The sequence below is a fragment of the Leguminivora glycinivorella genome, chromosome 18 (assembly GCF_023078275.1).
Source record: "Leguminivora glycinivorella isolate SPB_JAAS2020 chromosome 18, LegGlyc_1.1, whole genome shotgun sequence".
Classification (NCBI taxonomy): domain Eukaryota; kingdom Metazoa; phylum Arthropoda; class Insecta; order Lepidoptera; family Tortricidae; genus Leguminivora; species Leguminivora glycinivorella.
This window is the reverse complement of record NC_062988.1, coordinates 8,368,816-8,382,964: the sequence shown is the minus strand read 5'-3', so window position 1 is coordinate 8,382,964 and position 14,149 is coordinate 8,368,816. Positions and strand designations below refer to the sequence as shown.

General features: G+C 37.9%; 1 protein-coding gene across 2 annotated transcripts in view; it reads left to right on the top strand.

Annotated features, from left to right (window-relative positions):
• Positions 1-14,149, top strand: part of LOC125235764 (synaptotagmin-6-like) — a 191,913-nt gene that overhangs the window by 110,232 nt on the left and 67,532 nt on the right. For both annotated transcript variants that reach the window (XM_048142351.1, XM_048142350.1), the window contains exon 3: positions 702-846. In XM_048142351.1, the coding sequence (XP_047998308.1) occupies positions 702-846 (145 nt within the window). The remainder of the gene's footprint in view (positions 1-701; positions 847-14,149) is intronic.

The window sequence follows — 14,149 nt, the reverse complement described above, 5'->3', positions numbered from 1 at the left end:
GGATCTTGGGGAGGTGTGTACGAAAATTTGCCCTTCTCCTTATGGCTGTCCTTGTCTCACTTTTGTTTCTTGTTGCTTCCTGCAGCAGTTCGGCAAAAAATGTCGATGTTAATATGATGTAAAAGACACTTTCCTCTCATTATGAAGCTTTAGTATTTTATTCCAGTTTTTGTTCCTATCCTTATGAAGCTTTAGTTCATTTTTTTGCTGTCTTTACCAAGCTTTCTGCTGCTGTGTACTCGCTATATTCGTTTGCCAGCTTGCGCAGTTATGTGGCAGATATAAGTCTTGTTATCTTTGTTTTTAGCATTTTCAGAATTTGGGACCCCCCAATTAGCGTAAGTTGTTAACAAAAATTAGCTCGATGTCAGTTTGTGACGACAAATTAAGCATAAAATCTGTCTAAAAATTAACTTTTTTCTCATTCTGAATGTAGATTATCGCTTAAAGTTTATGTAATTAACACAAAACAATATTTTTATAAAAATTTCATGCTTAATTATCGTCACAAAACTGACAGTGTGTTAATTTTTGTTAACAACTTACGCTAATTGGGGGGGTCCTAAATTCTGAAAATGTCCTTATACCTACTTAATCGTACTGCTCTCGAATCAAATTCCCTTGACGCCTCGAGAGTCAGACCCGTGAACAATTTTAACTATCTGCAAAAATCGTGAATAAACACACTTCTCTTTTCGCAGAAGCCGCCGCGCGTCTGAAGAAAGCAACTGCGATTCCCTCTCTCGTCAAGCCGCTATAAGGATCAGCCACTCGCTACCTGACCTGCAGACCGAGCCCCTCAAGCAAGAGTATGTTCAAGAGCACAAGGACCCGGCTAACAAGAAGGTAAGAATGTTAGACAAGGCGTCAGATAGATGGCGTGAGTGTAGACAGTGGCGGGGCGTGAGGCGTTTTTGGAATCAGACTTCTAGATGGCGAGTTGTATCGAGGCTCCGCCACTGGTGTAGAGGTAATACTCGTAAGGAAGCAACAGAACTGTGACTCCCTATCTTGCCAAGCCGCTATACGGATTAGCCACTCGCTACCTGACCTGCATACCTCCCCTCTAGTATGTTCAGGATCATAAGGACCCAGTTAACAAGAAGGTAAGGAGCAAAAGTGTAGAATGGTTGACAGTTCCTCCACTAGGTGGCACTGATGGAATATGAGAACAACTGCCGTGCCGTGCGATTACATAATTATCTCGCCAAGCCGCTGTAGTAAACATTTTAGAACTTTGTATTAATTTGAAACTGCTTAATGGCAGTTAAATATAATACTTTATTTATCTACATATTTTGATTAAATGAATAAGATAAACTGACTAAAGCATACCTTCAAGTAAAAACCACGCGAAGGTCAATTGTGGCAATCAACAACTAAATGAACGAGCATTGCAATACACCGTGGTAGTGAAAAAGGGTACAAATGAAAAGGGAGTAGCGGGTAAAGCTCCTTTATTTCTCCGTTTTACAATGACTCGATTTTGCAATATCAGATTTATTAAGTTGGTTCTGAGAACTTCAACAAACTCGGGCGATTGCTGGTTTGAACATTTCATTCCATCGAGTTAAGACGTCTTTCTTCCACCGCTCTGTTTATTTATTTTTAACACGCTAATACAGCTACTATGACTGGTGTCTGTCCGTCACAACTCGCAAAAATTACTGTGTGTAAAGAACACAAAAAGAAGGTTTTGTAATCGGGTTCATGTTTTTGTATGTTATTGTTATGTATGTTCGGCACCTGTTACTCCAAAACCTCTGATCCGATTTGAATATGTAATTTTTTTTGTCGGATGAGCTAACTCCAAGGTAGTCCTGTATTACGTTTTTTGGTAGTGGTATAACGGCTCTAAGACTGCCTGAGCAATTGATACAGTAAGTAGCGGCACCTAACTTTAGCATCATCCTCCTTGCATTATCCCGGCATTAGCCACGGCTCATGGAGCCTGGGGTCCGCTTTGACAACTAATCCCAAGATTTGGCGTAGGCACTAGTTTTTACGAATGCGACTGCCATCTGACCTTCCAACTCGAAGGGTGAACTAGACCTTATCGGAATTAGTCCGGTTTCCTCACGATGTTTTCCTTCACCGAAAAGCGACTGGCAAATATCAAATGGCATTTCGCACATAAATTCCGAAAAACTTATTGGTGCGAGCCGGGGTTCGAACCCGCGACCTCCGGAACGAAAGTCGCACGTACTTACCGCTAGGCTACCAGCGCTCGGCACGTCACTTTAGCGCTGACCGTTATTGCGCAAAAGTCAAAAACAGTGTGCGTAACCGAATGCACAAACGTTCACGATAATATTTCTTTCATAGCTATCTATCTCTATCGCTCTTGCGTATTGGCGCGACAGAGCTTTGATGAGTGAGTTTAGATAGTAGTGTATTTTTTTTTCTTTTCTTGCATGAAATTGTAAAAAGGCATGTTTTATTAATTAAGTACTTACCTATGTAATATTCAAACACAATTTATTATTGTTTATGAATAAATAAATGAAATGAAATGAGCCAGACTAACCTTTAGCGGCGTTTCGTTTTCGTTTCGCGTCGCAGAAATGCCATTCGGCAACGGGGCCAGGTATCTCAGGGGATTACAGGGGGCGAAGAGCATGCGTCTCTATGTGCAGCTATCCCCTCCACATTTCGCTCAGCGCTAAAGTTACGTGCCACTTATACTCATACTTAAACGGGTCCTAAATTAGTTACGATTTCAAAATGACGGAAAATTTTCCGTGTCTTGCCTACCGTAAGGAAAAACATTAATTTAATTATTCCAATGCAACCTAACAAATGAACAAGTTAATTACTTTTACAAACGCTTGGGGCTGAAAACGACCCTTGTTATGATACCTAACCAGACTAAAGGGAAGCGAAGATAATTTGCTCAATAGATAGAGTAAGCTCAAAATAATAATCTTAACTCGGAGCTCTTAACTACAAAACTGAAATTTGAAAATTATCTTATTCTTACGTCACTTGGCCCGATTTTAACTAACTTAACTGCGATATAAGTACGATATGGATTGGATATGTTAATGTCAAAAATTGTTATTTTTGTTTGAAGAAACGTTTTTTTTGACACTGACAGAATGGTATCCCATCGCAGTGGCATTTATTGAATATGATAAACTGAAATTAGGTATGACTTTTTTAATTTTAATTTTACAGCCGTCCTGCACTCAAAAATACTAATTTACAAAAATATGTTAACGGTACCGCGCTACTACATCCTCGTTAGTTTAAATTCAACTGCTACTTTTATGAAAATTGCACGCCACCGATGTATAGTGTATAGTGTCGTCCAGTCAGCGTGCCGTGTCCCATAGAAATTGCATTTAGACTGCAGTCCATATACCTCTATATTCGCCCTTACTCGTAGTTGTAAATCACAGCTATAAAAACTACTCTACTCACTAGTTTCTGAACGGCAAGTTGCGGTGGCCGTGAAACTTCGAATGCCCATAATGCGTAGTCTCTAGAAGGTAGTCTGTGATCTGAGAGTATCTCGCAAAAACTTTTATTACATTGAGAGCTTTCAAGGACGCAACTTTATTGTTGCGGACTAATGCATCTTGGAAGAGTTTTTCTAACATAACAATTTCTAACAAATAAAAATATTGAAAAGTACAGCAAGGTTCATGATAATTGATACAGAAAAAAAATTAGCCGCCGTTATGTTGTATTACTGGCTAATCAATATTTCAAATTTATATTTCTTTTTACACAATATGCATTCCAACTGATGTTCTATGTCACTTCAATCAATAAAGTTAGTCAATGAACAATATACATTTTTTCCGCAGTACGTTATTTGATACACATATTACACACACATCCATCAATATTTTTTTTTTGATGAGGCTTTTTTTGTCAGAGGCGTATATACTTTATAGTCTCAGTCGAGCCCAATAAGGTCTCCGGACTAATGCAAATAAGTCACAACAGCCAACACTGTTTTTCTCGGGAACAGCTGCTAAGCAAACCCCAGGCTACTGGTACTGAGCTGTGATAAAAATCAAGATAACGCACGGAACACTATGAGATATTCACTAGAACTATTACGTAGTCTACTAAAATTTTAAATTGTCGCTTACCATTAGGCCGAAATTTCCTCATATATTTATACGAAACTAGCTTTTGCCCGCGGCTTCGCACGCGTTAGAAAGAAACAAAAAATAGCCTATGTCACTCCATCCCTTCAACTATCTCCACTTAAAAAATCACGTCAATTCGTTGCTCCGTTTGCCGTGAAAGACGGACAAACAAACAAACACACACACTTTCTCATTTATAATATTAGTATGGATAGCTGTTTGAGCGTCCTTTTGCTTAAGAGAACATACGTCCTCGCTTCGCTCGGCTCAAAGTAACAGCCGGCTTAGCCAAAGTGACAATCGTTAACGCTAAATGGCCATGGAAACGGGGTCTGGTTCTGTCGCGCCACTACAGAAGAGCGATAGGGAGGGCAGGTACGATACGCTTACGAAGCGTTAGCGATGGTGACGTTGGCTAACTCCGGATTGGCTTCGACAGAAATGCACCTGAGATATAACGACGTCTCCTTTCTTTGAGTGTTTCCCGCAATTCCCTCTTCTATGAAGATGTTTCTTTGTGTTGTCAGCTTTTATTGCTGTTCATTATAATACACGTGTAATTCAAGGCGTGTACAAGGCGACATTAAATTATAGAGAATAGAATAAAAAAATGTACCTACAGCGGGATAAATCTCGACTGGGGGGCAATTGTAACTGATCCATTTTTTCCATTATTACACTATGATGTTGAGTTCTACATGTATCCTCTGAACACGCCTACCATATATAACCGGTGGACATTCTATTTAATAATGCAAACATTTTAAAACATGGAAAAAATTGACCAGTTACATTTGCGCCCCAGTCGATACTTGCCCCGCTGTGCCCAGCAAATATTAGCAATGCCCTTACACAAAATTGTTGCTAAATATTTACTTCAAAAATGTGATTGTTAGAAAAAAGGGTTCCCAACAATTTTATGTCGCACTGTGTGTACTTGGCAGTAAGTTCTGGATCACTTTGATCATCAGAAACCAACAACAGGCTAACAGGTCCATTACGTAAGGTCTCATTAGGCGAACGAAGGGCTAACTGCGGGATTTTAGATCGAGATTCGAGACTATTTGAAACGTGTAATAATTTTCTCATTCCCTATGAGAAAATTATTACACATTTCAAATATTTTGGCGTTTTAAGTACGTTTTATGTACGTTTATGAGCAATCAAAACTTCGAGGTTTAAATAAATATAACATCGTTATGATTAGTATTCAAAAAACCTACGAGATTAAAAATTACATCAGAGGCCGGGAAAATATTTCCGGCCAAGTGGGTATATAAGGCCGAAGCGTACTACGATCTTTTCACGAGGCATGTATGGTGCTTTTCTCAAACATACAATGAAATAAAAAAAAATGCTCTAAAGGACAATATTTTATAAAAAAAGTTATTTGCTCAAATCGTCCTCTCGAGTTTTGTAAAAAGCGATACTTCCCAGCCCATTTTAAGGAACGTAAAGACAATATTTCATTGCATGTTTGAGAAAAAAATATTAAATACTACGATCTTACGCGATTCTCACGTAGTTTGTAAGAGTGTGTACACGCATTATATTCTCTTTTTCTTGGAATGAGTAACTTCGCAACAGCATATAGTCGAGGAAATATGTATAACGACAGACGCTGCGCTGCCTTTGAGAATTTCACCCGAGGTTGCTAGACGCTGTTCCGGACATTTAGTGAGACGTATCTTTGTAGCAAATTGTGTGACATTTAATTGATGTGTACTTGCGTTTAAGTGTCACGTGAAACTGCCGCTAATTAAAATTTTGATATGTCAGGATAGTGACCGATTTTCGTGAAACATGGCTAAGAACACTCCCGACTTAGATTTCAAACAAAAAAAAAACAAATCTAAATCGGTTCATCCGTTCAGTTGACAGCCCACTAACGCTGAGTTAAGTGGTCGGTGCAAGTGGGCCTAATAGATATGAAAATGTCACTCATATAATACGATCATTCATTGACGGTTCGGGTAGTTATCATCGTATTCCGATAAAGATCGGAGTTTTCCCGAAGGAAAATCATTTCTCACGACATCTGTAGGTACCTATGTCTTTGCTTGGGGATACCCCCATTTGCCAGAATTTCATTTGCCATAATTTTATTTGCCACCCTATTCAACAATCATAATATTGTTTCTCATAACATCTTATGCCATAATCATTGTTTACTATATTAATCAAGTGCCAGAAACTTAGTTTCCCATAAAGTCAGTTTCCATAATGTCATTTGTCAGAATCATCGAAATCAGTAATTACCACATTCCATACCATCATTTGTCATCCAGAAAAGTCAATTTCCATAATGTGATTTGGCAGAATCATCGAAATGCTTAATTATCACAGAGACGACACTACTTATAGAAGTACTAGAGAATGAAACTGCTATCAGAAAGTAGGTTAGGTTAGGTTAGAACTGTGACCCCCTGGAAAATAAAACTGCTATCAGAAAGTAGGTTAGATTAGGTTAGAACTGTGACCCCTGTAAAATAAAACTGCTATCAGAAAGTAGGTTAGGTTAGGTTAGAACTGTGACCCCCTGGAAAATAAAACTGCTATCAGAAAGAAGGTTAGGTTAGGTTAGAACTGTGACCCCCTGGAAAGTGAAACTGCTATCAGAAAGTAGGTTAGGTTAGGTTAGAACTGTGACCCCTGGAAAATGAAACTGCTTGAAAAGTAGGTTAGGTTAGGTTAGAACTGTAACCTCCTGGAAAATGAAAATGCTATCAGAAAGTAGGTTAGGTTAGGTTAGAACAGTGACCCCTGGAAAATGAAACTGCTTGAAAAGTAGGTTAGGTTAGGTTAGAACTGTGACACCCTGGAAAATGAAACTGCTATCAGAAAGTAGGTTCAAATATGGGCAACAATTAATATGGCAATAATTGCTTATGGCGTTTGAATATTATATTAAACCATATTATTGCACTTAATAATATGGCTAACAAATAGTATGGCATTGTATGATTATGGAAGGTAATGTTCGGATAAACAACCAGTATGTCATACAATTTTTATGGTAAACAAATCATTCGGGCAAATGAAATTCAGGCAAGTTAGATTCGGGCATTTGAATATTATGTTAAATGACTGTCGGGCAAACAATAGACGACCCTTTGCTTGTGGTGTGTAGGTACAAGGTCTGCCATTTCGTATTGTTAAGCTCCATAAATACAAACATAAGTGACGATATGTGACCGCTTTCCCGCGATGTGACAGTGGAAAGTTGTTGCGAACGATGAACCGACTGGCCAACCGCGATAAACTGGCTAACCGGCAAACCGCTTTGCGAACTCTGTTTGTTGACTGGCTGTATAGTTTGTGGTGTACCAATATACCAATACAGTTCTCTGTATATAAATCAAAAAGGGACGACATCTTTTATTGCTTACGCTTTAATAAATTCAAACCAAGACCCAAATGTGTGACAGTTTGCCCGCGGTTCGACAGTGGACACTGTGGACAACTATAGTGAGGGTATGAAATAAATATAATAAGTAAATTATGTGATAAATAGGGTTTATTTTTAATTAACAGGTATTTCATTTCTTCCCTAGTTATATAGAGTATAGTTATATAGAGCCTAGGTATATCAGCGTGTCAAATCAATAAGTGTAACTTAACCATAAAATTTTAAAATTTGAAAAAAAAAACCTCGACATAGTGGACCGATTTCCATCACACATGGCTAAGAATACTCCCGACTAATTCAGCTGTGAAACAAAAAATAAACTAAAATTTAAATCGGTTCATCCGTTCGGTGCCACCAGGCCCCGTCGATTTTGCGTCGGCGGTTCAAAACGGGACCACGACTTCTTAATTTCTGCTCTTTAGTGCCATCAGTGACGCTACATATGACATCTGTGATGACGCTAAACTACGCTATTCTGTAATCGGCCTAAGTCGTTCACAGCACAATTCCTGAAGGGTAAATTTGGAGCTCTATTCAAGTATTCAGCCATCAATACCTTTAACCCATAGATGTAACTACTAGTTCATTGGTGTACCTCTGTACCTATCTAGTTCATGTTAAGTCACGTCTCTCTCAAGACTTCGCCACTGGCAACAATTTCAATACCACCGATAAGTTGCTATCCGTAACGAGCGAAGTTTGATGTGGCTTTGGCTCCAGCTTCAAAATGGACTAAATAAGTAAAAGCAACTTAAAGGTACTTGGCGGGCAATAGGGAACTTGCCTGCTTAAAATAATAGTTATTTGTTTTACAAGGGGCAAAGTTGTTGTTTAACCGCACGTGCCAATATTGATACTCGAGCAAGCTAAAGATTCCAATACTGAACTGCGAGTAGCGAGTGGAAGTGGAATCTTGAGTGCTGCGAAGGTTTCAAAGCACATAGTTAAACAAACTTTGCCATCAGGTGAAACATAACATTTTTCACCACACCAAACACGAACAAAATACAACAAATTCATCAATTTGTTGAATATTTAAGATTCAAAATTATCATTTATAGGTGAAATCTACCTGCCCGCTTAAGAAATCAAGATAAAATTTGTATGAAATTACTTTGCACTCTTGTAGATAAAACGTCGAAAACGCATATCATAATGCAATTGAACTTTCCGAAACCGAAACCGAACCTTCGGTATTTAATGCTCAGCCGACTTAGCCGAATGACAATCGTTGACTCTCACGCCAATAAAGAAGGGCGATAGAGATATCTAGCTACGATATCGATGTTATCGTCAGCGTTTGTGCATTACGTACGTACCCTGAGTACACTTGGCTAGAAGACCCGGAAGTCCCGACCGTTCGGTTCTCACTTACTTTTGACAGCTGAGAACCTTGAACATCGATTTGTGTAGTTGATAAATTTTCGATCTATTTCTGAAGTAATTGTTCCACAGGTCATTTTATACTAGACTATTATAGGTACAAGGTTATCGGCCTTATAAGTTTAACATGTTAAGGTCAGATATTAGGTTTTGATATGATAATCAGGCAAATAATAAATTATGTAGTTTATTTTACTTCGAGTTACTCAAGTTTTATAGTTCAATGATCAATATTTAAAATTGTGTCCTAGAAAGTTTAACAGTCAAGTGACAGCAGAGTTATAAAAATATACACTCTTGCCCTCTTCTGTATAAGTAATATAAGGTACCTACTTATAAAAATGAGTATGGTGTAAATTGATGATTAATATTATTTTTTATTGTCATTTGCAATCTATATTACGATTATCAATAATATGATCAAGATAAATAATCTGACAATGACAAATACAGAAAGTGGCCGTTGTAACCACTTTACCTAATGAGAGAAAACTGGCACTTTTTCTCGCCAAGTGGCACCTGCACTGTAACTGTCAAAAATAACTTGCATTTTTTGGAAGTTTTTTCTCTGTCGTCCGGATCAGTCTATTTTACAGTGGTTGGAGTGCAGTGGCGACATCTGTCCTTATTTTTTTTCAGTGTACCTTCTCATTATCTTGGACAAAGTCATTATATAACTCCGTATAGACAGATAAAGCCTAAGAAAAAAACGTACCTCAGTACCATACAGAAAAAGGTACCGTGGCCTAGATGGCATTACACCTTTGGGTACGCTCATCTAGTGGCGCTTATATTAATATGTGACATTTTAAAACATATAAAGCTAAGAATATGGGCCAAATTATCAAAACTGAGGTTCAAAAGTTTTAAGCCTGTGTCAAGAGATGGCAGTCTATGCACTGTGATTACACATTTTACTTCGATAGTAACTCTCTATAATACTCGATCCTCTTTGTCTTGGAACATGTTAGAAATGGCTCAACAAATATTAGTTGCCCGTTACATGAAAACTATGTATATTGAGCGATAAAACCACAGAACTTAATTTAGATAGAAGAAACAAATTCATATATTTGTATAGGGGCCGAGCGTGTCAAATTTTGTACTGAAGTTGATTCTTGCCTGTAATTTTAAATATGTCTCAGGCTCTTGATTGTTCATAATTTTTGTGTTGTTGCAATTGAATATCACGTAACGAGGCATTTTTTATGTTTTGGTTGACATCAACTTACAAAAATTGACGCCCGAAAGCTGCAAGCTGCGTGGATTTCACTGAGTTCATTTGACACGCTAGTATCAGAGTTTTATATTGACATTTGACAAAAGAGTCATCAAAAACTCATCTTCGTCATAAGGTGACGGGTGAACGGTCAAACCGGCCATTTTATCCCGCAATAACAATTCGCTTTTTAAATTTAAATTTCGCAAGGCTTTAATCCTCAACCCGGTGGAACGTTAGATTTTAATCAGCACCCTTATGTGAAGCCTGACCCGAGGCTCGTGGCGTATTCAGATTAAAAAAATAAAACAAAGATTTAAGTTTAGTACACACGAACACAATATTATTCCTGTTTCGAATTTACAACCTAACTCCTACTGTTAAAGGAAGAAACAATGGCCTCAGGTCCAATAAAAGTATTTTAAATTAATAAAAATCAGAAATACGTGTGAGACGAATGATGTATTGTCCAAGAAGAAGAAATTGTACATATGTTACCATGGAAACCATGAATATTAATGTTGCTAGTCTTATACATAGGTATACACACTACATTCTGCAACACCTACAGCATTTTCTTCGCTGGATTGATCATCGACATACCTGTTCATATTTATAAACGTTTTGTCTACATATTTAATTTTTCAACTGCGAATGATAGATCTTCGCTTTTCGCTTCGCCAAGGCGCCTGTTTGACGACTGTCTTTTTCATTAGTATAACAACTCTCCAAAACACAACATTAACAGCCTAGCTGAACATGCCAATCGTAGAGGAGGGTATTTATAAACACGATAAACACACTTATATAAAATAGTGTGGCGGTACCATAAATAATAAAATAGTAATCACAAGTGGATCAAACTTGGAGTCGTGATAGACTCCAAGTAACGGGCGCTGATCGCAAGGAATTGCGACTCCGTGCTGTGAAACATATCCATTTTGCTGTCGCTGGCCAGTATCTCATTGAGAAGGGTTAGGGACTATCTACATACAGGCGACGTATGTCATAAGACGCGGAACGGACGCCAGCGCCGCGCCGCCCGAGTATACAAAATGTACTGAGGAGACATTTTTTAAATTACACTCGGGCGGCGCCGTTCCGCGTCTTACGACGTTTGTCGCCTGTATGGCTTGCCGCTTGAAGCGTGGTGCAGTTGACCGTCGCATGATTCTCTGACAGAGCCTTTCAAGTTTGTTTTTTAAAAAAAGTCTATTTAAATTTTTGGCAAGGAAAGCCTACTATTCTATTAAAGAATTTCTCTCCGATTCTGAATTGTAGAATATCATTAAGATTAGGTTTAGTCTCAGGTCTTATTTGTTTAATATTTGCTGCATGCTCAATCGCCACTAAAAATATTTGTATGCCTACAGGCAAAGCATAGCGACACTGACACAACTCCATGTAAGATCTATATGTACCTATGTTTACAAATAAAATATTTATGATTTATGATTTATAAATGAAACCCAATCTCATTTTACTACAATCTCTAAAAGCCAGTACTACAACCTTTGTTAATGTTACGATGTTATATAACAATAATTTTCCTCCAATTTCAACCATTATACAAAGAAAATAGCCAATGGCGGTGCAAAGAGTTACATTGGAAAGCTTTCACGGCTTTTCGGCTATAGGTTGTTTCAAAAACATGCTTCGTAATGCGTCAGGGCAATGAACTTTGCTTATTGTTAAAATGTGTAGGTAATTAGGCAAGTAACCCTTTGATTCTTATTATAATTTACTATAAAACGAGTGGTAAATATGAAGGTGGATGGAGACAATGGTAGTGGACGGCCTAAGAAAAGATGGATGGAATGTGTGAACAATGATATGAGAGTGAAAGGTATTAGTATGGGAATGACGGCTAATAGAGAGGAATGGAGGAAGATGATCTGCTGCAGAATGGTCGGCCATATTTATTTATTCTGGAGACGATCAGTCAGTTACGGAACTTCGGACCATCAACATCAGCTCCTGAGGATGCCTCGTAGAGAGGCGAAACACGTGTCGAGTTTTGTATTTTTGGTGGTGGGTTGTTGTATTTATTTGCGTATTTATTTTTATTTTTGCGGTGGGAGGGTGGGAAAATTAATTGCATGTAAAAAAATACGCAAGTAAGTACAACAGGTTAGCACTGATTGACTTGCACGTTATCAATTCGCGGATTAGCAAAGGAACGTTCTAGTTTATGATTAACATGGATTTCCGCAAAGTAACGCCTGATTCCATCGATTATTCATTATTATTTATTTATATGCGTTTACTCTTGGTCACAAACTAGCAAAGGGCAAAGACGTGGCCTACGATGGAGTGAGCTCGCCCAGATTACCATGAATTCAGATTAAGTTACTCGATAACGAGATCAAGTAATGTGTTCTGAAATCATGGTAACCCGCGGGAAGCACAATTATTCGGAAATTAACCTCTCTGGTTGCTATGCGGTTACAGCTTCAATATAGTATCTGCTGTATGAGACAAGGGCGGGGGAACCACCGATATACATGCCAATTTCTAACTGACACCAAATACATACAATACAATACACATAGTTTACAAGTACCTAATGCACAAGAAACAAAAACAAATAAACAGAGGTAACAACAGGCGATCTTATCGCTTAAGAGCGATCTCTCCCAGACAACCTTTACACCAAATCCATACTAATATTATCAAGGGGAAAGTGTGTTTGTCTGTTTGTTTGGAAGGAAAACTTTGTAGGTAAATTTTACAGATAGACTAGTTTTATGCTTGATTTTTTAAATGTTCTACTAAATCTTTTGATTCTTTTCTATGACCTTTAACTAATTGCAATAAGTGTGCGATATGGTTTTTTTTTATTGGGGACATCTTACACATCTTTTTGGAGTTATAATCGTCTTATCTCTCGAGCCAAGCTTGGATTTTACTTATTAATGGCCAGTTGCATGAACCACATTTGACAGACACATCGTCACGCAGGGCATTGTACCAAAGTTGCTGACTTTTCCTTGCTGTATCGCATTGCTGATACGTTGTTGTGTTAGGAAATCGCCAGCTCTTGAGTCGCCAGTTACGCCAATCAGACGCTTCGCTATTTCTTTGAAAAACTTGTACCCTAATTAAGTATAATATCTATATAGTTTTTGGTCTAAGTACCTATATAAATATATATCTTATGAGTATTTGTTTATTTATTATTATATTATTATATATGTATATATTGGTGTATTAATGTAATTGTATATGTACATATGTACAAATTTGTAACCATGTGTAGGTATACAAAATTTGCATTTAATTCTTTTAGTGATTGTACATTTTTAAATTGGTCACTCATCGTTAATTCGCTTCTACTCATTTCCTCAAAGGTTGAGTGGAAGAGATCCCATTAAGGGATAAGTCCGCCTACATTGTATATTACTGACTCTGTAACTGTGTCTCTTTTGTTTCCTTTATGTACAATAAAGCTTATACGTACATACATAAGTATATACAAAATTCCAACGAAACAGGAATACGACGAATCAGGAATCCATCGAAACCGGAATCTGACGAAACTGGAATACGACGAACCAGCAGGAACAATTCCCATTGTCGGTGCCAAGAGGTCGGTCTTTAATTAGGAATATAACATAAATTTAAAAGTGGAAAATGTCTGCCTTGGGTGAGACTTGAACTCACAGCCTCTGGATCGATACTCCAGCGCTCTGCCAACTGAGCCACCAAGACTTCAACCAAGCCAGCGAAATTTTCCACTACTAAGGTCATTGGGACCCGTAGCGACATCTACCGTAAGAGTGTTAAACTTCTTAAACGGCAACCGGAGTTCCAAGTCATATTGGAAATTGAATTTTTCTAAAAAAAATGCATGGTTAGCGCATCGTAACTGGTGAATTTCCAATATGACTTGGAACTCCGGTTGCCGTTTAAGAACTTTAACACTCTTACGGTAGATATCGCTACGGGTCCCATTGACCTTAGTAGTGGAAAATTTCGCTGGCTTGGTTAAAGTTAAAAATATAATATAAGCCAATGAAAGCAAGAGTTTAGTGC